At 51.2% G+C, this 23,110-nt stretch overlaps 1 protein-coding gene and 1 long non-coding RNA gene across 4 annotated transcripts in view; one reads left to right on the top strand and one right to left on the bottom strand.

Annotated features, from left to right (window-relative positions):
- Positions 1 to 17,443, top strand: part of LOC127005937 (mucin-5AC-like) — a 73,625-nt gene extending 56,182 nt beyond the window's left edge. For 2 of the 3 annotated variants that reach the window (XM_050875370.1, XM_050875371.1), the window contains exons 3-5: positions 1,709 to 10,425; positions 16,240 to 16,404; positions 16,799 to 17,443. In XM_050875370.1, the coding sequence (XP_050731327.1) occupies positions 1,709 to 10,425; positions 16,240 to 16,404; positions 16,799 to 16,957 (9,041 nt within the window). In that variant the 3' untranslated portion in view covers positions 16,958 to 17,443. The remainder of the gene's footprint in view (positions 1 to 1,708; positions 10,426 to 16,239; positions 16,405 to 16,798) is intronic. The other variant, XM_050875372.1, reaches the window with a different exon arrangement.
- On the bottom strand, positions 11,884 to 12,723 carry LOC127005938 (uncharacterized). The gene is made up of 4 exons (XR_007758984.1): positions 12,606 to 12,723; positions 12,231 to 12,416; positions 12,087 to 12,158; positions 11,884 to 12,014 (listed from the first exon to the last, which is right to left on the bottom strand). It is a non-coding gene; the product is annotated as an uncharacterized LOC127005938 (long non-coding RNA).
- Positions 17,444 to 23,110: the final 5,667 nt, after the last annotated feature.

The raw sequence follows: 23,110 nt of genomic DNA on the forward strand, positions 1-23,110 counted from the left end.
TTTCTTTCTTTCTTTCGTTCGTTCGTTCGTTCGTGTGTTCTTTCTTTTTTCTTTCTTTCATTCTTCCTTTCTTTCTTTATTCCCCAATCAGTCTTTTTCTTCTTTCTTTCTTTCTTTCTTTCTTCATGTGTTAATTAGAAAAAGTTACATGATTAGTTCGTCTGTCTATCCGTCTGTCTGTCTGTCTGTCTATCTGTATGTATGTATCTATGTATGTATGTATGTATGTATGTATCTCTCTCTCTCTCTCTCTCTCTCTTAGTTGTTTGGTTTCTTTTCTTGGCTCTGGACAGATTTATTAAGGGCTCAACATCTGCTCCGCTCTCTAATGCCGATCCAGTTTGTATTTCACGGGAGTTTTATGTATTGCTTCTATCTCGCTTTCTTCCTATATATCTATCTATCTATCAATCTATATTTCAGTCTATCTGTATTTGACTTGCTCTACCTCGCTATCTTTCTATCTAGTTATCTCTCTGTCTGTCTGTCCGTCTCTCTGTCTGTCTGTCCGTCTCTCTCTCTCTCTCTCTCTCTCTCTCTCTCTCTCTCTCTCTTCTCTTTTCCTTTTCTCTTTTTTTTTCTTTTCGATATATTTTCTGTTTTTCTTTGCTTTCACTATCTATCTGTCTATCTATCTATCTGTCTTTACCTCTCTCTCTCTCTCTCTCTCTCTCTCTCTCTCTCTCTCTCTCTCTCTCTCTCTCTCTCTCTCTCTCTCTCTCTCTCTCTCTCTCTCTCTCTCTCTCTCTCTCTCTCTCTCTCTCACATCTATCTAGGGACTCCCCACCTCGCCGCGCCGGGAGGTCAGGGGGGTATTGTGTTGTTGTTGTTGCTGGTAATGGCAGGGGCAGGGCGGGTGAGAGAGAGAGAGAGAGAGAGAGAGAGAGAGAGAGAGAGAGAGAGAGAGAGAGAGAGAGAGAGAGAGAGAGAGAGAGAGAGAGAGAGAGAGAGAGAGAGAGACTCCATATAGCTCAGTTTGTTACTTCGGTATCGAGTTTCTTCTTCTTTCTCTCAATGTGTGTGTGTGTGTGTGTGTGTGTGTGTGTGTGTGTGTGTGTGTGTGTGTGTGTGTGTGTTGCATATGGCCTGAGAAAGACATCCTCCCCCCTTCCCCCCCCACCCTCCCCCCCCACCCCCACCCCCCAGCTGTAACAAGTCATGCCTACCATCACCGAGTGGCTGCACATCCTCTCCCTAGGCTTACATGACAAACACCAACCAAGGAGCAACACATAAATTGGCATTGTACTGTAAATCAATAGGAAAAAGGAGCCAGGTAACGGAAAGCGAAAATTCTGTTTCTTCAGTGCCAGGGTTGTCATGCGCGGGGTGGCAGTAGGTCGTGGCGGGGTCACGACGTAAGCAATATTATACTCGTTGGTTATTCGATACCCTTGACACGTGCATAATGGTACCGATGCAGTTGTGTACAAAAGAGGAGTCCCGTGCTTAAGGAAAAATAGGAACAGTTCTGCCATCAACCTAAACTTAGTTCTGAGAGTCCTCCATATCGTGCATTGGAGTGATGAGTTTGTCCAATAGGATTGATGGGAGAGAAAAGGGAGATCTTGGTCTAAATTTACACAAAGTAATGTTTCTGTCATGCCTGGCGTCTCCTACCTCTGTGACCTAAGAGAGTGAAGGGTGTCTAGGTGCAGGCAGCCAGCCCTTCGATTTCACACCTGCTGACGTGTCTTTCTCTCCTCAGCCTCGCCGCGGGTCAGCGGGTTCCAGACCCCTGCAGGAGGAGACGCCTCGCTCGTCGTGTTCTCCAGCTTCCCCAGCTTCGCCACGGAGACTAAAGACACTGAAGGTGGGCCCCGGGCGCCTACAGACTCTGTTCCCCACGTCAACACGGATAAATCCCATCATGGTCTACCCAGCGACCCGCATCGAGACCTTCCCCCCACGACCGGTCACAGCGGGGCCGAGGGGCGGGCCATGGCGGGGAACTCCACCGCCGGCAACGACGACGCCCCGAAGACCGGGATATTCCTGTTCAGCACACTCATGAAGACGTCCACAGACGCGGAGGGATTAACGACACTTGAGGCTGCCGTAGCCCATAACGAAACTTCGACAGTCCCCGATGTGACTGAGATTACAGCTTCCCCCACTGATGACCCTTTCACCGTCCCTTCAGAGCAGACTTCGTCCCCATCCTCTATCACCACAAGACACCCGAGAACAACGGTGTTTGCCCAGGAGAGTGGTGTGGAAGCCCAGCCTGACGAGGCGGGGAAAAATGAACAAAAGGCCACTGAGGCAAGCGTCGCTCCTGGCTCCCTCGCTTCTATGCTGCAAAGAATGAAGTCAAGTCCCAGACCAAGCGCCGCCAAGCCGGCCCGAGAGAGGAAGGAGAAGGAAGACTCACCACAGCAGATGACCTTGGCGGAGAGGCTGAAGGCCCTGCAGGCGCGGCGCGCCGCCAGACTCGGGGTTGTTCAGACCAGGCCGGGCAGTCTGTTCAGGCGCAACAACAGTCCTCCCCAGGCGAGGGAGAGTCCTGTGCTGCGACGTTTTGGGGATTTATCTGTCGGCAATTCAGAAGATGAGGCGAGGCAGCAAACCTTAACTGAGGAGCCTACAATATCCTTCATCGAGCCGCCTCCTGAAAGTGAAGGTGAAGCAAGACAAGATATAAATGAACCCGACATGGTGGGTGAGGAGGCGAGTGTGGTGAGCACAGTCCAGTCAGAGTCACCCGGACCAGAGGCCTCATCACCCATTTCAGGGAAACCCGCGCCCAAAAAACGTCAGCGTTTGTCATACACACAACGTCTTCGAGGACGCATCCAGACGCTGCGGGATAGACGCCTAAGCTCCACCACCCCAAGGCCACGCCCCCCTCGCCCCGAGACCATTGCCAGGCCGCGCCCCGCCCCGCGTCCCAGAACGGAGAGCAACACTGACGGCCTCAGTCTCAGTCAGCGGCGGAGAAATCAGTTTTATCAGCGCCTGAGGAACCGCGCCTTTACGACACGAGCTCCAAGCGGTGTAAGTGTAAACACTCCTCAAGAGAAAGACCCAGAGGTCACGTCTGAGGCTCCTGCCATAAACCAGCCGCCCAAGAGGCTGTCTTTCCTCCCCACCACCAAGAGGCCTCTCTCCTTCAGGGAAAAGATTCAACAGTTCAGGAACAGAAACAGATTTATTCCCGCCAGTTTGCGTAAGCAACAGGAGTCAACCACGTCCTCCACCACCACAACAACCACTTCGACCACGCCGCCCCCGACAACTGTCACCACAACACCTCCCCCAACGACCATTGGGACGACACCTGCGCTGGCCTTCAACACTTGGCCCGTGACGGAAGCTCCTGAGGACGACAACTTCCTCATCACAGTTCCGTCAACGACTGAATCATCGGATAATTCAAGGCGATTTCAGATCAGAAAGATGATCGACGCCATGCTGAGCTCGAAGGGTTCCTCCGACCCCCCCACCACCGAGCAGGTCCTCTCCCTCCTGGAGCTGGCAACCTCCCGACCAGTGTTCATGCAAACAACGGAGTCCCTCCTCCGCACACTGCCGGAGCACCGCGGCACCTCCAGGCCCAGGTTCTCTATTCCGGGGACGGAAAACAAAGAAAGCCGCTCCGAAATTTCTCTCGCCGATCTCCTGACGACTATCACCGAATCTGTCAGTCTGCCGACGACAGAGCGCTCACTCCACGGCTCCGCCCGCGATCGGTCAAAACCCTTCCAACAATTCCCTTCACTGTCAGACAAACTGGCCGCTTCTCACGCACCGAAGCGTTCAAAATATGAACCATCCTCAACATCTCCAGCACCCACGACGGAAGAGTCATCGGTCACAACCCTCGTGGGGGCCTTAGACTTCGCCTCTGGCCTGTCCGATGAAACAGACACTGACACCACAACGACAACCCTGGCGGTGGAGACCACAACACCTTCGTTCAGCAGCTCTACGGTCACGGATGCAGAGGAAGATGAAACTCATTTCACAACACAAGAGCCTCTGGCAACAACCACAGCCGAGGACCTGAGAGTCAAAAATCTAATAGACAAGCTGTTGTCCCAAGGCGTGATAACCGTGCCTCTCCCGGATGACTCGGAGCCAGTGACGCCAAGCATGGAAGAAGTTCTGCTGACAACGACAAGTGACGCTCTTCCTCCAACGTCCGCGCCTTCCCCTAGCCCAGAGCTGCCGCAGCTCACCCGTGGCGCACCGCCGAGCAGGACACCGATGAGGTCCGGATCTCCATTCACTGACAACCCTTTGGTGTCTACTGTAAAAATGATGGACACAACTGCCAAATTCAACAACGATGACGTGGAGGTCACGGAGGCCCCACAAACTACTACCTCTGACGATGCCCTCTTACAGACAACCTTCTTCCAGACCTCGCTGCCTATCACTGACACAGCAGACTCTGTATTTGATATCGCCGGAGACTTGGAAGAAAACGAGATAGATGCCGTCAACTCGAAGGACAACTTACACTCGCTAATGATGAGCTTCGGCCGCTCATCAATACGTCCCGAACTCGCAGCGGTGAACCAGGTGCTCGGCTTCACCCTGACGACGGATGATAGAGTCAGCCCTGTTGAAGTGAGCCTCGAGAAGCCCCAAACGCCGAGGGAGGAGGACTTGTATGACGATCTGGAGGTAGCGGCGACCGAGCAGGTCATGATCACTACCAGCCTCAGAGATGACGACTTGACCCCTACCCCCCTTAACTTAGATATGACGACCTTCTCAGTGTCTGAACCTTCCCCACAGATTCACAGTACCACCGAGGCCACCAGCCTGGGCGCGGCAGCCGCTGCTGGAGAGCGGCACTCGGGGACAGGCAAAGAGGAAAAGGCAGCGTCAATAAAAGAGGCAGGTACTTCTGTCGAAGAAAATCCTGATGCAGTAAAACCAGTGTTTGCTATCGCTACTTCTGAACCGCCTGGGAAGCAGATGCCAACCACCACACCACCCGTGCCAGACGCTGCGGGTCCTCAGGGTAACAAGAAACCCTCTGGAGAAAATGAAAACGTGACCCTTTCACTCCAAAATTTCCTGCGTCAAGGTGCCTCTGAGAAGGCTGACGGCTCGCCAAGTGATTCGGCTGACGCCTTCCAAGGAGTGTCACAAGCTGTATTGCGAGAAAGACTTCACCTTCTGCGACTCATGAAGGAGCGACAAGGAGGGAAAGGAGGCCAGGAGACTCCATTAGAGAGGCCACGGACAACCTCTGAGTCACCATCGACTACCAGCAGGGTCAGCCTCAGAGAACTCATCAGAAAGAAAACTTCAGGAGAGGTTACCGGACCGGGAATGACCATGAAGACCTCGCTTGGCGAACCCAGCACCACAACACAGACAACGCTCACGACAGGAGCGCCTGAGCCTCGCCCCACCGCGGCCACCAAGCCAGCACAAACGCAGAGTACATCAAAGACAAATGACGCCATGAGGCGTTTTCTTGAGCTCAACAAACATGTACTGAGTGCCCTCAGAGCCAAGAAAAAGGCTCCGTCAACCACTGAGGCCACACCTCCGGTCACGTCGACACTCCCCACTATTCGCTCTACGACGAGACATTCTATTCCTGACCTGGGAACAGAGTCATCGGGGTCAAAAGAGGAGGGAGCCCCCCCGGTAATAACCCAAGTCACCCCTCAGCCCCCCATAACCACCGCTGCCACACCCCAACACCAGAACCAGCCACATGAGGGGACAAAAGTGAGGACTTCCTCGCTCCTGAGGCCCGTGTCGCTGCTTCCAGACATAAACGAAACTCCTAGTCCAGCAACCCACAGCATAGAGTCGGCATCCGCTAGCAACGTCCAAAGGCCAGTTTCTCGTGAACATGAAGATCAGCTAACGAAAAAGAATCAAGGACCATCTACGTCTCGTCCTGAGGTGACTACCATTCATTCGCGCGTCTCTCCTCCACCATTCCGTGTAAGACGCCCTCACCCACCTACCAAGTTCTCCCTTTCACGGCCAGGGCAGGATTCTCCCGAGCAGCAACAGCCCGCAACTTCTTTCTCGCCAGGTCCATCAGAAAGTGTAGCAGAGGGCCCACAAGTCGTGTCCACCACATCACGACCTAGGCTGCACCCCATCATCATCCCCCGCCCCGGTGCTGCCCCCGCCACGGATATCGCAAAACCCGATGAACCCAGTGATGGCGCAGGTCGGCCCTCCGAGGTTCAGACAGAAAGACCGAGCCCCGTCAGGGTCACCACATTAGCATCGCTACTAAACAGGAAGCGCATTCCAGGCACCAGATTCCACCAGGCGAAACAAAAAACCACTGTGCTGTCCAAGACGACCTCGGAGAGCGTTCCTGAGACTACAAAACTACCGGAAGACGACACCCTCGCTCCTGTCACTCTTCCCTCACAAGAAGAAACTACGATAATCCCTCAAGTGCCTGACGACAATCTGCAGACCTCCGCTCCGCAAGTGGCACAGACCAAACCGAGCCTGAGCGACAACTCTATCAAGCCCCCGTCGTTCAAAGGAACCATCTCGGTGACGGAAGGGATGACAGCCGAGGACGTGCCACCGCCCTTCACGTTCCAGGACACAAACGGAAATTTTCGGACGGGACTTCAGGGCAGACCCGCAGGAGCCTTCAAGCCTTCCGTCAGTGTCGGCGTTCCTCTACCGTTCCCAGGCTCTCGTCCGCCACACGTCGCCTTCCCCACCACCACGTCTCCCGCCATACAGTTTGAACCAACACACATCCCGACAAGACCTTCCAGCGGGGGGGCGATACAAGGCCTGGACACCTCCGCCACCACAGAGTCCCCGTCCTCCTTCCCCACCAGCCCTCAAGACCTAACGCACGAGAAAAATACACTGACACCGACTACTTTATCCATTGATGTAGACACAGGCGCCCCCGGAAAGCCTCTACCCTTCTTTACGGCCACGCCAAAGCCTGGATTCGCATCCTTTACGCTCGGACGAAATGAAGCGTTTTTTTCAGATGATGAAGTGATTGCTACGACTTTCCATCCCCCGGTGACGGAGATTCCTGTGATCACGACGCCCATCACCACCGTCACGCCTCAGGTAATCCTGGTGGCCTTGCCTGTGGTCAACGGCTCAATAGTAACTGGCAGCCTCCTTCCAGAAGAGGACGATGTAGCCGGACGAGAGAATGAACAACCCGGCGAGTCGGTGAGTCCGCCTAACCTCAAGCACATGATAACCAAAGGCGTCACCATCACCTCGACGGAAGGCGTCATCGACAGGGTGCCACCCACTGCGGCTCCAGAGTCACCGTCACCCCCACACTCCCTGCTCGTCCCGCCGCCCACTCACCCCACATTCCTAAACCCTCAAACGGAGCAAGACTCTCCACAGAACATTTTACAGAGGGAGGACGAGGAGCTACGTCTACGATTCGCATCTGACTCTCTATCTCAGGCCGTGCCGAGTGAACACAGCCTGGGCGCCACGGAGGAAAAGAAACTCAAAGGCGAAATAACAGTGAACGAGCAACAAGGACGCGTCGGCGCCACCAAGAGGCCTTCAAGCCTTCAAGCGGGGCATCTCAACCTCAACGAGCTTCGGCAACACCAACTTGCAGGACAGGTAACCGACAGGGCATCTCAAGGTCTTCCGACGCCGACTGGATTTCAAGAACAACAAATTGGTAGCCAGGTGTTCTTAGGGCAGTCTAACGGTCCCCGGCAGCAGAGTAACATTGCAGCTACGGGTCAGTCCACTCCTCAGGGCTCACAGCAACCTCCAAGACAGCATAACATTAGGGGTCAGCATATATCGGACGACAGACCCGTTAGTGTAGGTCCGCATAGTATAGAGACACAACATACTTTAGGACAGGGAGGAGTTATATCGAATCAGCAAACTGTAGGAGTATCGCAGGTACATAACGAAGGGCAGACGACACTAGGTCACCGCCAGTTTGGGAACCAGCACGTATCTGACCAGGTACCGCCAGGACAACACGGAGGAGTGCAGGCCATAGCTGAACAGGGACAAACGACACCGCCTCAGCAAAATATAGTGAACCAGCATACAATTGTACAGGGGCTAACTGAACACGGCCAACTTATCACAATGAACCGGCGTACACTCAATCGAAGAAAAGGAGTCTCGGGCCATGATGAAACAGTGAACCAACAAACACTCGTACATGGACAAAACCCAGGCCAGGAACGTACGAGTCAGCACACCTTCAGCCAAGAACAGGGTGCGCCAAATCAGCAGGTGTTTGGGGGTAAGCAGCAAGACACTCTGACTCAGCAACACTCTCAGGGGCGTCTTATTCAGGGTCAGCAGAACCCCCAAGCACAGGGCGTTCAAAACCAAGCTGACCAACAGGAACAGACTATACAAGGTCAGCACAACTTCCAAGACCAAGGCATTGAAGGTCAGCAGCACCAAAAAGGTCGGATTATCCAAGGTCAGCATAACCAACAAGGTCAGATAATCCAAGGTCAGCATAACCAACAAGGACAGATCACCCATAGTCAGCATGAACAACAAGGACAGGTTATCCAAAGTCAGCATACCCAACAAGGGCAGACTATCCAAAGTCAGCATGAACAAGGTCAGATTATCCAGAGGCAGCCAAACCATCACCAAGGAGAGGTTATCCAAGGTCAGCATAACCCACAAGGACAACTAATCGACGCTCAGCATAACCAACAAGCGCAGGTTATCCAGGCTCAGCATAACCCACAAGAACACACTATCCAGGCTCAGCATAACCCACAAGAACACACTATCCAGGCTCAGCATAACCCACAAGAACACACTATCCAGGATCAGCATAACCCACAAGAACACACTATCCAGGATCAGCATAACCCACAAGAACACACTATCCAGGATCAGCATAACCCACAAGAACACACTATCCAGGCTCAGCATAACCCACAAGAACACACTATCCAGGCTCAGCATAACCCACAAGAACACACTATCCAGGATCAGCATAACCCACAAGAACACACTATCCAGGATCAGCATAACCCACAAGAACACACTATCCAGGCTCAGCATAACCCACAAGGACACACTATCCAGGCTCAGCATAACCCACAAGAACACACTATCCAGGATCAGCATAACCCACAAGAACACACTATCCAGGCTCAGCATAACCCACAAGGACACACTATCCAGGCTCAGCATAACCCACAAGGACACACTATCCAGGCTCAGCATAACCCACAAGGACACACTATCCAGGCTCAGCATAACCCACAAGGACACACTATCCAGGCTCAGCATAACCCACAAGGACACACTATCCAGGATCAGCATAACCCACAAGGACACACTATCCAGGATCAGCATAACCCACAAGAACACACTATCCAGGCTCAGCATAACCCACAAGAACACACTATCCAGGATCAGCATAACCCTCAAACACAGATTACCCAAGCTCAACACGACACACAAGAACTGGGTCTCCACGGTCAGCATAACCCACAAGCAAAGACGAATCAGGCTCAGCATAATCAACGAGGACAGCTGATTCAAGGACAGCATAACCAGCAAGGACAGGCTACCCAAGGACGAGAACAAGGACAAGGACAGCCTTCCCTGGGTCACCAAAATTTTCAGAGTCCTCAGGGAACACACACAGCCTCTGAGGGACAGCAAAACACTCACGGACAACAAAGCGGCCACGGACAAGATTCGACTCAGGGACAGAATTTCCAGGGACAGGATGTAATTCAGGGACAGATTAACCAAGGACAAGGTCGGACCCAAGAACAGGCTAGCCAAGGACAAGTTATTCAGGGAGCAGACGTGATTCAAGGACAGATTAGCCAAGAGCAGGGAGACATCGTTGAAGGACAAACTACCCCAGGACGAGAAGTGATTCAAGAACCGAATATACAGGGACAAGACGTGACTCAGGGACAAGAAGTAACAGAAGAGCCCATTCCCACCACTCAGGCCACCTTTCTAGAGGGACATTCGGCCACTCAAAACAAACACGAACTTCAACAAGACGCAAAACAGCCCGTGAGCAGTCCGCCGCCTCAGCATAACTCCAGAAGAGGCAAATTCATATCAGGAGATGCAGTTCAGGGCGCCCAGCTGATCTCTTCTGATAGGAATGCTGGGAAACTAGAAATTCAGAACGTACACCCTGAAAGACCGATCATCAGAGGCCAAAGCGTTGTCCCACCGGTGCCTGCAAGGGGTGGGGTGCACACTACCTCAAGGGGCCAAACCAGAGGACAAAACTCCCGTAACCAGCAGCAGAGGACTCAGGCGGGTGACAAACAAAGACTCGACAGCCCAAAGAGCCCCGCAACCCTTGGCCACTTCACCAACTCGGCCGCGGGGTTCCTGCGCGGGCCCGCCAACTCTGTCATTAGAGGGGCTGCGAGCCAAAGAGATGGCCTTCCTGCCCCTGATGATGAAGGGGATTTCCTGACCACAGTCCTCCCGGCGACGTTCAAGGTGCCTGGCTCCCCCGAGTTTCCCGTTGATAGCTTACTAACGCCGGGCAGCGGGACGCCTCCTTCCGCTCCCCCCGCTACTAACACGCCCCCCACGCACGCCAACATCCCTTCCACGCCAAGTGCTAGGGGGGAAATAATCATCCCACTTCATAACTCCTCCTCCTCCTCCTCCTCCATCTCCTCTTCCTCCTCCTCTTCCTCCTCATCCTCCTCCTCATCCTCCTCCTCCTTATCATCATCATCCTTATCCTCCTCCTCCTCCTCATCATCATCATCCTCTTCCTCATCCGTCTCCTCCAGAAAAGGCCTTGATGATTTTCCAAGACGTTCCCCTCCCGCCCCACCACAAACCCTCTCCCCACCAATCACTACCCCCACCACTACGCTGTCACCCCCTACAACGGAATTCCAACCTTTCCCCAACACTCAACCCACGACGACTTCAGACACTTCGCAAGCGTCCCCTAGACCCCAAAATGATCCCAATCCTCCTGTTTTCACCCAGTCAGCGCCTAACCAATCTACCTTTGCCCAAACCCCAAATTCTCCCCAACTAACCCAATCCATTCCTAGCAATCCAGTGCCTCCAAATTCTTCAAGTTCCCCTCGCCAGGATTCTCGTATCATAGGCCTTGTTCCTCCTAAGCCTCCATTCCCTACCAGTCAGCCTATTGTCATTACCCGGAAAACCAACCGAGTGACTCATCGCCCACCCTTCGGAACCTCCACGATTCCTCCTCCAGGTGACTTTTCTATCAGTAATCCTCCACTGTTTAACCCTTCTCAATCTCGTCCTTCAAGTGATTCCAACTCCTTCAAGTCCAATGTGATCCTTCCTTCTTTTGTTCTCACTCCGCCTCCTCTGTTAAGGTCTTCTCCTCCTGGGAATAATAATCGCAATGATGTCGTGATTAACAACTTCAGTTCGTCGCAAAATCCACCTCAGACTCCTCCTGGCGCACAGATTACCACTTTTCGCCCTATAAACACGAATCCTTCTTTTGGGGAACCTGGATTTAGGCTTCCTTCAGGCTTTGCTCCTTCGAACACTCCTTCTCGTGTCCATCGCCCGTTTTCCTTCGCCTCCAGACTCGAGTTTCCAAGGAGCAGCGCCTCGAGTCCCTCACCTCCAGTCACGGGTTTTAAGTTCATCCTCGAGGGAACGAATCCAGCCAACGGCGATGCTCAAACTGCATTCAATCCTGACTTCTCGGACGCGATAATCCCGGTGTTTAATCCTCCAGTCACTTTAGCGCCCATTCTTAGTCCGCCAAACTCTAATTCCTCTATTCTTAATCGAGGAGACGTCAATTCTGTTCCCACTTTTTCAAACCTTCAAGACCAGATTCTCTTAAACGTCCCTTTGTTCAATCCTTCTACCTCGTTCCCGCCCACTGCTGCTAATCCATCCTTCTTTAACAATCCTAATCCATCCTTCTCCACCTCCCCAAATCCTTCTTTCTCCACCTCAGGCAATCCATCTTTCTCCACTACCCCTAATCCATCCTTCTCGACCTCCCCAAATCCTTCTTTCTCCACCTCAGGCAATCCATCTTTCTCCACTACCCCTAATCCATCCTTCTCGACCTCCCCAAATCCTTCTTTCTCCACCTCAGGTAATCCATCTTTCTCCACTACCCCTAATCCATCCTTCTCGACCTCCCCAAATCCTTCTTTCTCCACCTCAGGCAATCCATCTTTCTCCACTACCCCTAATCCATCCTTCTCGACCTCCCCAAATCCTTCTTTCTCCACCTCAGGCAATCCATCCTTCTCCACTACCCCTAATCCATCCTTCTCGACCTCCCCAAATCCTTCTTTCTCCACCTCAGGCAATCCATCTTTCTCCACTACCCCTAATCCATCCTTCTCGACCTCCCCAAATCCTTCTTTCTCCACCTCAGGCAATCCATCCTTCTCCACCACCGCTAATCCATCCTTCAACGCCAATCCATCTTTCTCCACTACCCCTAATCCATCCTTCTCCACCTCCGCCAATCCATCCTTTTCTACTACCGGTAATCCACCCTTCTCCACCACCGGTAATCCATCCTTTTCCACTACCGCAAATCCATCTTTCTTCACTGCTGTTAATCCATCCTTTTCCTCCACTCCAAATCCAACATTCTCCACCACTCAAAATCCTTTCTTCTCCACCCCAAATCCATCCTTCTCCACTAACCCAAATCCATCCATCCCTTCCACCCCAAATCCCTTCTTCTCCACCTCCGCCCCTCAGACTTTCCCTTCTTCAAACCCTTCTTCTGCCTTTCCCGCCTCCGACTCTTTCTCTTTCTCGTCTCCAAACCCTTCTTCAGACTTTCCCAATTCGGTTTCCTCATCCTCCCCCAATACAAACCCTTCTTCGGCTTTTTTCAATTCCGTATCTTCCTCTTTCCCATCTTCAAACCCTTCTTCGGACCTCCCCACTTCGGTTCCTCAAAGTTTTCCGACCACGAACCCATTTTTCACGTCTTCAAACCCTTCTTCAGACTTTCCCAATTTGGTCTCTTCAGCCTTCCCCAATACAGACCCTTCTTCGGCTTTCCCTAACTCAGTTCCCCAAAGTTTCCCCGCCTCGAACCCGTCTTTCCACACCAACATCACCCCTCAAACTTTCCCAACTTCAAACCCTTCTTCAGACTTTCCCAACGCGGTCTCTTCAGCCTTCCCTAATACAGACCCTTCTTCGGCTTTCCCTACTTCGGTTCCTCAAAGTTTCCCAACCACAAATCCTTCAGTACTTCTCACTACGACTCCTTCAAACTTCCTCAACTCCGACCCTTCAGCCTCCTTCCCGACCTCGACCCCCTCAATATTGCCCACCACATTCCATCCCTCGTTCCCCACTTCCACTCCTGCGTTCTTCCCCATCACAACCCCTGCGGCCTTCCCCACCACTTCACCGTTCATCATACCCACCTCAAATCCAACAGCCTTCCCTTCCTCAAGCCCTCCTGGTCTTCAAGGTAACTCCATACCCTCTAGCGGCCTATTTCTCACCCCCATTCCCGGTGTTTTCTCCCCGGCCGAGGTACAGAGTGAGGGAAATTTTGTATCTCCAGGAAATCCGACATTTAATTTCCTAACTACACCCTCCCCCAGTAACCGTTCCACCTCCCCCTCCACGCGACGGCCACGCCCCCAGGGAAGGCTCACCCCAACGACTCCTTCCCTGGACTTTAGGATTCCGAATACGCCGCCGAACCAAGAAGGCAGCATCCAACTCTTCCAAGATCCTCCTTCGCAACGGAGTAACAGGATTAGATTTCCTCTGAGCCTCGACCGTTCACCCGCCCCTCACAGGTTGATCCCCACCCCTGTCCCCACCAGTTCCCCGTCACCTTCCACAACTTCCCCCTCCGTTAGAGATGAGGAGGAGAGTGGTCGGAGATTCCCCACTACTCCGAGGTCACAGTTTATCTCCAGTTCCCCGTCTCCCTTCCCCTCCTCATCCCTTTCCCCCTTAGACGATGGTTCCCTCCTCATCTCAAATTCTCGCGTCCCTTCTGGTTCTTTGTCCTCGAGGCTCCAGTCTTCTCCCTTACTGAGATTTCCCCTTATTCCTCAGTTCACTCCATCCACTCCCTCCCCATCACCTCTTCTAGGATCTACTCCATCTTCTTCCAATGAACCTGATTCGAATTCTCCGCCTCCGCCTTCTCTTTTCTCTCTTCTTCCATCTACACCTTCTCCCTTCCCCTCATCTACTGTTCCTCCTTTCTCTCTTTCCTCATTAACAACACCTGGTTCTTCCTTCTCCTCAACACCCAGGTCTCAAGTCTCCTCCTCTCCCACACATGCTTCTCTTCTTCTTCCGAAATCCACGCCCTTGGTCGCATCAGCTCCAAGAACCACCCCACAGAGTTCCTTCCTCCTCCCTCACAGCCCGTCCTCCTTCACCTCCACTTTTCCATCCACCACTCCCACGACGTTTGTTCCCTTCACCACCGCTCCGTCCAGTCTCCTCGTCCCTAACACGCCCTTCACGAGCCACCCCTTCTTCCAGCCGACGATTCACCCCTTCACTTTCAGCCCACGAGGAACGACCACTAACGACCCAACTTCTTCCTTTGACAGCCCCTTCTTCCCGACAACGCCACCGACTAGTCGTCCCTCACTCCTCCCGACCACGGTTACCCCTCGACGAAGAACGACTACCAGATCCCCCACGACAGCCTCATCTCGACGAAAGACCACGACCAGAACCCCAACGACTGCCTCAACTAGACGGCGAACCACAACTAAGACCCCCACGACCTCAAAACGACCAAAAACGACAACCAGAGCACCCACGACCACCTCATCCCGACGACGACCCACAACCACAACACGGAGACAACCCACAACCACCTCATCCCGACGACGACCCACAACCAACACCCCAACCACATTAATCCCACAACAAACGACAACCAGAATCTCCACCATTTTAACCCCACGACGACAACCAACCAAGGCGCCCTCCACCCCATTCAGCACAACCTTTGCCCCATCCTCTTCACCTCAACCAACCACTGTTCCCTCCTCCTCCTCCACTCAACCAACCTCACCCAGCACTCTTACCCCATCCACTCAACCAATCTCACCCCCTACCATTCCTACCTCCCCCTCTCCTCCGTCTACCTCACCCAGCACTCTACCCCCGTCCTCCCCTTCCCCAACCTCGCCTCGCACGCTCACTAACAACCCCAAACAAAGCCCAAAGAGGCGGAACGGTCGTGGGAAAAAGCGATTCACGACCACCGCCACCACCACCACCCTGTCCCCTAACCACGATAACGACCCCATCCTCCCCCCACTCCCCCCCTCCTTCTCCAACGACATCCCCTCCTCCCCAACTCGAGGCCCTTCTCTCCTGCTTCCACTCGACGGAGGAAAAGAGAGAGTGAGTCCAATCCCCTGCAGGAGGCGGTGCAGGAACTGTCTCCATGACCAGGCAACTCCTTTTTAAATATCATCAGTTATACAAAGAATAGAGATGACGTAACACTCACTAATAAAAGAATGGCAACTCAGATCCCCCCCAAAATCAAGACCCTAAAAAGCTATTGATTAAAGACCTAATTAACTGTGAATAAAAGTGCTGATCAATGAGACACTTCACAATGCTAGTCATGCAGACATTTCCAAACGCCGCCAACTTGTATGTCAAAAAAATACAAGAAAAAAACATGAGACAGTTGGGTTATTTATTGCTTTGCTTAATTAACTGAACTAACATGTCAGGAGTCAACTAACGGTCCTCATTAGTGACTAACAGATTCACGCTGAGCAGTGAATGAAGCTTTACCTATTAACGCTTTGACTAACTTAGTGTTGTATTGTAGTCGTAGTTGTAGATATAGTGTGTGTGTGTGTGTGTGTGTGTGTGTGTGTGTGTGTGTGTGTGTGTGTGTGTGTGTGTGTGTCATTGTCCATCTGTGTGTGTGTGAAAACAAACAAACAAACAAGCTACTCAGAAAAACACACATACATACAAAGCCACAACATAAACTCAAGCAAACGAATCAGAAAAAAAACACATACAAGCACACAAAACAAATTTTTTCTTTTTTTTTTACAGCTAAGGAGACAGCTCAAGGGCGCAAAAAAAAAAAAAAAAAAAAAAAAAAAAAAGGCCCGCTACTCACTGCTCCCGAACAGAGGTTAAAGGAGTGTCCAAAATCAGAGGTTAAATAAACAAAAAAACTCAACAAACACAAACACATGAACACCCACTCGCACATATACAGAATTTCGTGCTCTGAACTTCATCTTGCTATATTACTGATCATACAAAGGCACGCACTAACACCCCCCTCGCCCGCAGACCTCCGGCTCCAGGCTTCCCGTGGGGCAGGACTCTGACGGCGACGAGATCCCTGGTCAGGCGGGCATCGACTACCCCATCCTAAAGACCATCCCCGCGACGGCCTTCCGCTGCACGCCCGCCATGGCTAATATGATGTTCGCGGACCCCGAAACATCATGCCAGGTAAGTCGCGCCATGCTAACCACGGGGCAGGGAAGCTTTCGTTACGGTCTCCTAAACTTATACATCGTAAGTCTGATGTGTCTAAGATATTGTGGAGGTACCGACGCTAATAGGTCATGGATGAGCTTTACCTCCACCACCCCGTCCTCAGCACGTCCCCGTTATGAAGCACTTCCAAAAGCCTCTCTATACGTTTTGTCTCATTGAATTAAATTTTAGTTATTGTGTCATCTCCCAGACCATTTTTTTTTTTTCTTCAGCTGACATCCCAGTACATTAAAACATTGCCATAACCTCTCATTCCTTCTCACCCCTAAAAGATAAATCATAACCATGCATTAAGACGTACATTGATGATCAGTATTGCTTCACACTCACTCTTGGCCCTCCGCAGGTGTATCACGTGTGCAGCGGCAACCAGAAGTTCTCGTTCCTGTGCCCCAAGGGAACGCTCTTCAACCAGGACACGTCGGTGTGCCAGTGGTGGTTCACGGTGGACTGCACGCGTCAGAGCCGCCGCCTGGCCGAGGTGCGGGGCCTCTCGGCGGGCTGAGGCTTCACGTATTCCCCTGAGAGAGAAGAGTCGAGTGATGGGTGGTGGGTGGGTGGCTCAACAAGGAAGCAACATTCACCTCGCCATACACAGAACATTAATACTATTAGTGTAACGAGGACATGCATGACTGTCTCGTGTGATGGGGTCGTCGGAGCAGGCAGGAGGCGCCGCTCGGCCTCTCCCCCGCTCCTCCCCGCGCAGTGAATGTCTGCCCAAAGAGTGCATGTTTGTGCCCAGACTCATTTTCGTCAGCGTGAAGAAGTTGGTGGCGTGCTAAATTATGTTCTCGTGTGTATTTGTGTTGCAGGCCAGCCAGTGTGTGTGTGTGCGTGTGCGTCTGCGTGTGCGTGTGTGTGTGTGTGTGTGTGTGTGTGTGTGTGTGGAGCCGCCGCAGCGTCCCAGGTCGTGCGCCTCGGCCGAGCTCTCTTCCCTCTGTATCATAACACCTTCAACGCACTGTATCAATAAATGTTTTCCATTGTTTGTTGACCTTTTCCTTGCCACTCCTCCCTCCCAGCTGCTCCTTCCGCCGAGTCAATACAGCCGTGTGACGAGGCGACGCGACACACCCACGCCCGGAGCCTCACCACGCACTCCATACCTAACCCCCGCCCTTCCCTGCAGCCAGATGGGACACGAAAAATAATATACACTGAGCTGCGAGTCGCCTTAAATCTGCTATATAAAATTGAGGAATGCGAGAGGAAGGTGAGGCGAGGAAGAGGAGGTGGAGAGCAAAGATGTTAGGAGTCGTATGGTGGAGAGGTGAAGGAGAGGGAGGGAGGAGGAAAAAGGCTTGAGTGTTGGGTGAAGAAGATGTGTCGGGAGAAGAGAAGGAGAAGACTTGGGTGATGGGTGAATGTATAGGGTGAAGGAAAGGTGTTGAATGAGAGAGAGAAAAAAGAAATGTTGGCTGCAGGGATATGCGTAAATGTTGAGTGTGTGAGGCAGGAGACGCGAGGGTTAGTGTGGGTGTGGGGTGATGGGGTGCTGGTGTGTTGGTGTGGGTGTGTGGGTGTTGGTGTGTGTAGGTGTTGGGTGCTGGTGTGTTGGTATGGATGTGTGGGTGTTGGTGTGTGTAGGTGTTGGGTGTAAGGATATAAGGTGTGATGTGTAGGGTGCTGGTGTGTTGGTATGGATGTGTGGGTGTTGGTGTGTCTAGGTGTGCGTGTAAGGATATAAGGTGTGATGTGTAGGGTGTTGGTGTGTTGGTGTGTGGGTGTTGGTGTGTGTAGGTGTGTGTATTGTAGGGCGCTGGTGAGGGCGAGGGGGCCAGCGTGGAGGGGCGACAGACCGACACCAACACACCCCCAGGGAAGGAGGCTGTCGACACTCCAGAAATACCCACGGCGGCCCCCAACCACCACCACCACCACCATTGCTGCCTACTCCACCACCTCCACCACCACCATTGCTCCTCCTACCACCCCTACTACCTTCATCAGTATCTTCGGTAACCTTCATCACAATATCCACAAAAGTATTCTGTAACTTTCTTTTTCTTGTTCTCGTAAGGAAAAAATAATGGTCGGTTTTTTTTTTCCCTTTTTTCTCGTCTAAATTCATGTCTTCAGCTTCCATTCTTTATCGTTAACAAAGTACTATCTATCCCAACTCTTTCTATTCGTAACAAGTATAATAAACTCACCTCTTCAATCTTGTCTAATTTCATGTCTTCAGCTTCCATTCTTAATCGTTAACAAAGTATCTATCCCAACTCTTTCTCTTCGTAACCAGTATAATAAACTCACCTCTTCAATCTTGTCTAATTTCATGTCTTCAGATTCCATTCTTTATCGTTACTTCGTAATCAATATAATAAACTCACCTCTTCAATCTTGTCTAATTTCACGTCTTCAGATTCCATTCTTTATCGTTAACAAAGTATCTATCCCAACTCTTTCTCTTCGTAACCAATATAATAAACTCACCTCTTCAATCTTGTCTAATTTCATGTCTTCAGATTCCATTCTTTATCGTTAACAAAGTACTATCTATCCCAACTCTTTCTCTTCGTAACCAATATAATAAACTCACCTCTTCAATCTTGTCTAATTTCACGTCTTCAGATTCCATTCTTTATCGTTAACAAAGTATCTATCCCAACTCCTCTTCGTAACCAATATAATAAACTCACCTCTTCAATCTTGTCTAATTTCGCGTCTTCAGCTTCCATTCTTTATCGTTAACAAAGTACTATCTATCCCAACTCCTTATCTTCGTAATCAATATAATAAACTCACCTCTTCAATCTTGTCTAATTTCACGTCTTCAGATTCCATTCTTTATCGTTAACAAAGTACTATCTATCCCAACTCTTTCTCTTCGTAACCAATATAATAAACTCACCTCTTCAATCTTGTCTAATTTCATGTCTTCGGGTTTTATGCTTCATCTAAAACAAAACATTTATCTTGACTCTCTCTCTTCGTGACCTAAATGATGAACACACTTTCTTCCTCTCGTCTAAATTCACGTCTTCAGCTTACATTCGTTATCAAAGCAAATTCGTGTCTTCAATTTCTATTCTTTACCTAATCAAATTCATGTCAACTTCCATTCTTTTTCAAAACTAATTAATGTCTTCAGCTTCCATTCTTTATCAAATCAAATTCATATCTTCAACTTCCATTCTTTATCTAAACAAAACCTCCATCTATCCAATCCATTAGCACTATAGATATCGCCATTTAAACCACCATTACCACTGCAACCATCACTACCAGGAGTCTACCATCCCCTTATCACCATTCCAATTACCACGACCAACTCACCATCTACCATATCACCAGAGCAACAATCCTGCATCAACCAACATCACTACCCTTAACAACACCGACACAAACCACCATCTGCACTACCACCAACAACCATCGCTACCACCTCCTACCTATCGCTACCAACACCAACATCACCACCACCACCACCACCATCGTGCAAAGAAGATGGAGCCGGGTGGTAAAATGGAGGTGATAGAAGAGAGGCTTTAATCACCACTAAAGAACGGAGTAAAAGGTGATAATGACAGGAGGGAGAGAGCGGAGAGGGAGAACGGCGGGAGGGAGAAAGCGGAGAGGGAGAACGGCGGGAGGGAGAGAGCGGAGAGGGAAAGCGAGGGGAGGGTGGGAACGAATGACCTTCTCCGCGTTTTTTTCCTTTTTTCTTTATTTTTATTTTTATATCTCTTTCTTCTTTACTGGTGTCTGTGTGTGTGTGTGTGTGTGTGTGTGTGTGTGTGTTTGCGTAACCGTTTTTCAGCTCTCTCTCTTTCTCTCTGCTCTCTCTCTCTCTCTCTCTCTCTCTCTCTCTCTCTCTCTCTCTCTCTCTCTCTCTCTCTCTCACACACACATATATAAACACACACACACACACACACACACACACACACACACGCGAGTCAACACAGCCACGTCCAAATCATCAGCTCTTCCACACCAATACTAACTTTAACATATATTTATCTCTCTTTATATATTTTTTCTTTCCCTCCCCCCCCCCCCCCCACACACACACACAGACACACACGAAAGTCCATATAGCCACGTCCTCCTGAGTCACCCCAACACACACTCGACATCCAGAGCTAAACACAACACAGCAGCTCGTAAACACACGCTCCCATTCCTGCTCATCTTCCGTCTCGTTTTCACCTCCTCCTCCTCCTCCTCCTCCTCCTCCTCCGACTCCTTCCCCTCCTCTGTCCTCTGTCCCCGTCTCCTTCAAGTGGCGTGTCCCTCCCTCTCCTCTCCTCCCTTTCTCTCCCTCCTTCCTTCTCTTCCCTTTTAGACGTTCAGAAGAGAGAGGCTGAGACAGAGCAGAACACGACGGAAAGTGAAGACGGTGAAGGTGACGACGAGGAACATGAGGGGCGATGCCGGGTCCTGGGAGGGTCTTCGGAGGGACTGAAAGATGTTGTGTGGGACTAGAATGGACTGCGTGGGGCTAAGGCACACTACGAATACGAGGGGCTAGGAGAGCTGAGAGGGACTAAGACTACCAGGGACTGAATGAAAAACTGGGTGTGACTAGAAGACATTGTAAGGGACTGAAAGGGACTGATCGATAGAGGGGCTAGGAAGCTCTGAAATGCTCTACGATGGGCTGGGAGAAACTGAGAGGGACCAGAATGGATTTGAAGGGACATAAAAGAATTAGGAGGTCTTTGAAGGAGCTACGAAGAACTGGAAGGGACTGAGACGTTATGGAAGGGGTTGGGAGGGGCTGGGTAGGACTGGAAGGGACTGAAATGGTATGAAAGGGCACTAGGAGGGGCTGAGAGGAGGGTTGAAAGTTAATAAATGATGAAGATTAATAATTATCTTTCTTTCTATATCATTATGTTTATTAATCATCGTCGTCATTACTATTAATATATTCATCAGCGTTATTTTTACTACCATCGTCATTACCACCACCATCACCACCTCCACCACCACCACCACCACCACCACCTGGGCCTGACACACCTCACACACACCACATTAATTAGTGCAGAAGGTGAGCTGTTTTGCGTCTTACCTGGCGCGTGGCTCCCTTCCCCCTACCCCCTTCTCCTCCTCCTCCTCCTCCTCCTCCTCCTCCTCCTCTCCCTCCATCCCTCCAGGCTTCTCTTCCTTCCTACCTCCATCCCTCTTTTCCTTCCCTACATTCCTTCCTTCCTTCTCTTCCTCCTTTCCTCCTCTTCCTCCTCCTTCCCTTCTTCTCTTCCTTCCTACCTCCATCCCTCTTTTCCTTCCCTACATTCCTTCCTTCCTTCTCTTCCTCCTTTCCTCCTCTTCCTCCTCCTTCCCTTCTTCTCTTCCGTCCCTCCCTCCATCTCTCCCACAAGCCCTCCATCAACTCCCTCCCTCCCCCTTTCCTCTACCACCTCTCTCCCTCTCTCTCTCCCTCCTTCTCTCTCTCTCTCTCTCTCTCTCTCTCTCTCTCTCTCTCTCTCTCTCTCTCTCTCTCTCTCTCTCTCTCTCTCTCTCTCTCTCTCCCTCCATCCTTTTCTTCCTTTCTCTCTCCCTCCTTCGTTCCTTTCCTCCTCTCTCCCTCATCTCCCTCCCTCCTCACGTCATCACTCCCTTCCTCCCTTCTTTACCCCTCATCTCCCTCCCTTTTCACATACTCCATCACTCCTCCCTCCCCCCGTCCCTCACGCACCTGACAAAAAACTGAGTCCATTCATTAAAGCCTTGGCGAGCATCAGGTGGCTTCATTTGTTTACCTGTTTTTTGTATGACGCCACAAATATCGGATCACGTAAGGCTCTTGTCGTTGTATTGCGTGTTGTGTTACGTTGTGTTGTGTTGTTACTGAGTGAAAAGGTATATTCCTGTTGTGCTGTGTTGTGTTGTGTTGTGTTGTGCTGTGTTGTGTTGTGTTGTGTTGTGATGTGTTGTTGAATACTAGTCTTGTGTTTCTTGGGATGGAATTGAATGGAGTCAATGACAACATCAAGCAGACGAGACAATATAACATCATCAATTAGTCAATCAATGGGGGTATACGCCGGGGGGTCCTTCGCCTCGCCCACCCTACAACGACAAAACCCGGGACCCCTTGCGGGCGTCTCCCTTCTCATCCTGAATGCCTCCTGGCAAGATCTATCGACTTGCGCAAGCCACGAACTCTGTGGGCCTCCTTCATTCAGGATTGTCTCTAACAGTGACAACCCGGTGAGCAGGGCCACGTGCCCGTATAGCCGGAGTTGGCGTTGACGGACTATGCAGGTGATATATGTCGAATCAGTCTCACGGATTGGTTGCCGGTTTGACACAAAGTCATTCCAGCGATGTCCATGATTCTGCGAAAAACACTTATTACCAAAGGCATCAATCCAAATCCCTATTTAGTGCCCAGGTCTCACAGTCATTGAGTAAGACAGGGAGCACAAGCGATTTGAAGATCCGGATCTTTATCCTTCTACACAGATATCGACGACGCCACTTTTTTTTCTTCTTTTTTTTTCTTTTTTACGTCGCTGCCTATTGTGCCGGTAGGCTTCTTCCCGGTGGCGCCTGATAGTCGGCTCAAGGCTTCTTCCCGGTGGGGCCTGATGGTCGGCCCAAGGCTTCTTCCTGGTGGGGCCTGATGGTCGGCCCAAGGCTTCTTCCCGGTGGGGCCTGATGGTCGGCCCAAGGCTTCTTCCTGGTGGGGCCTGATGGT

Source organism: Eriocheir sinensis, chromosome 31 (assembly GCF_024679095.1).
Source record: "Eriocheir sinensis breed Jianghai 21 chromosome 31, ASM2467909v1, whole genome shotgun sequence".
NCBI lineage: Eukaryota > Metazoa > Arthropoda > Malacostraca > Decapoda > Varunidae > Eriocheir > Eriocheir sinensis.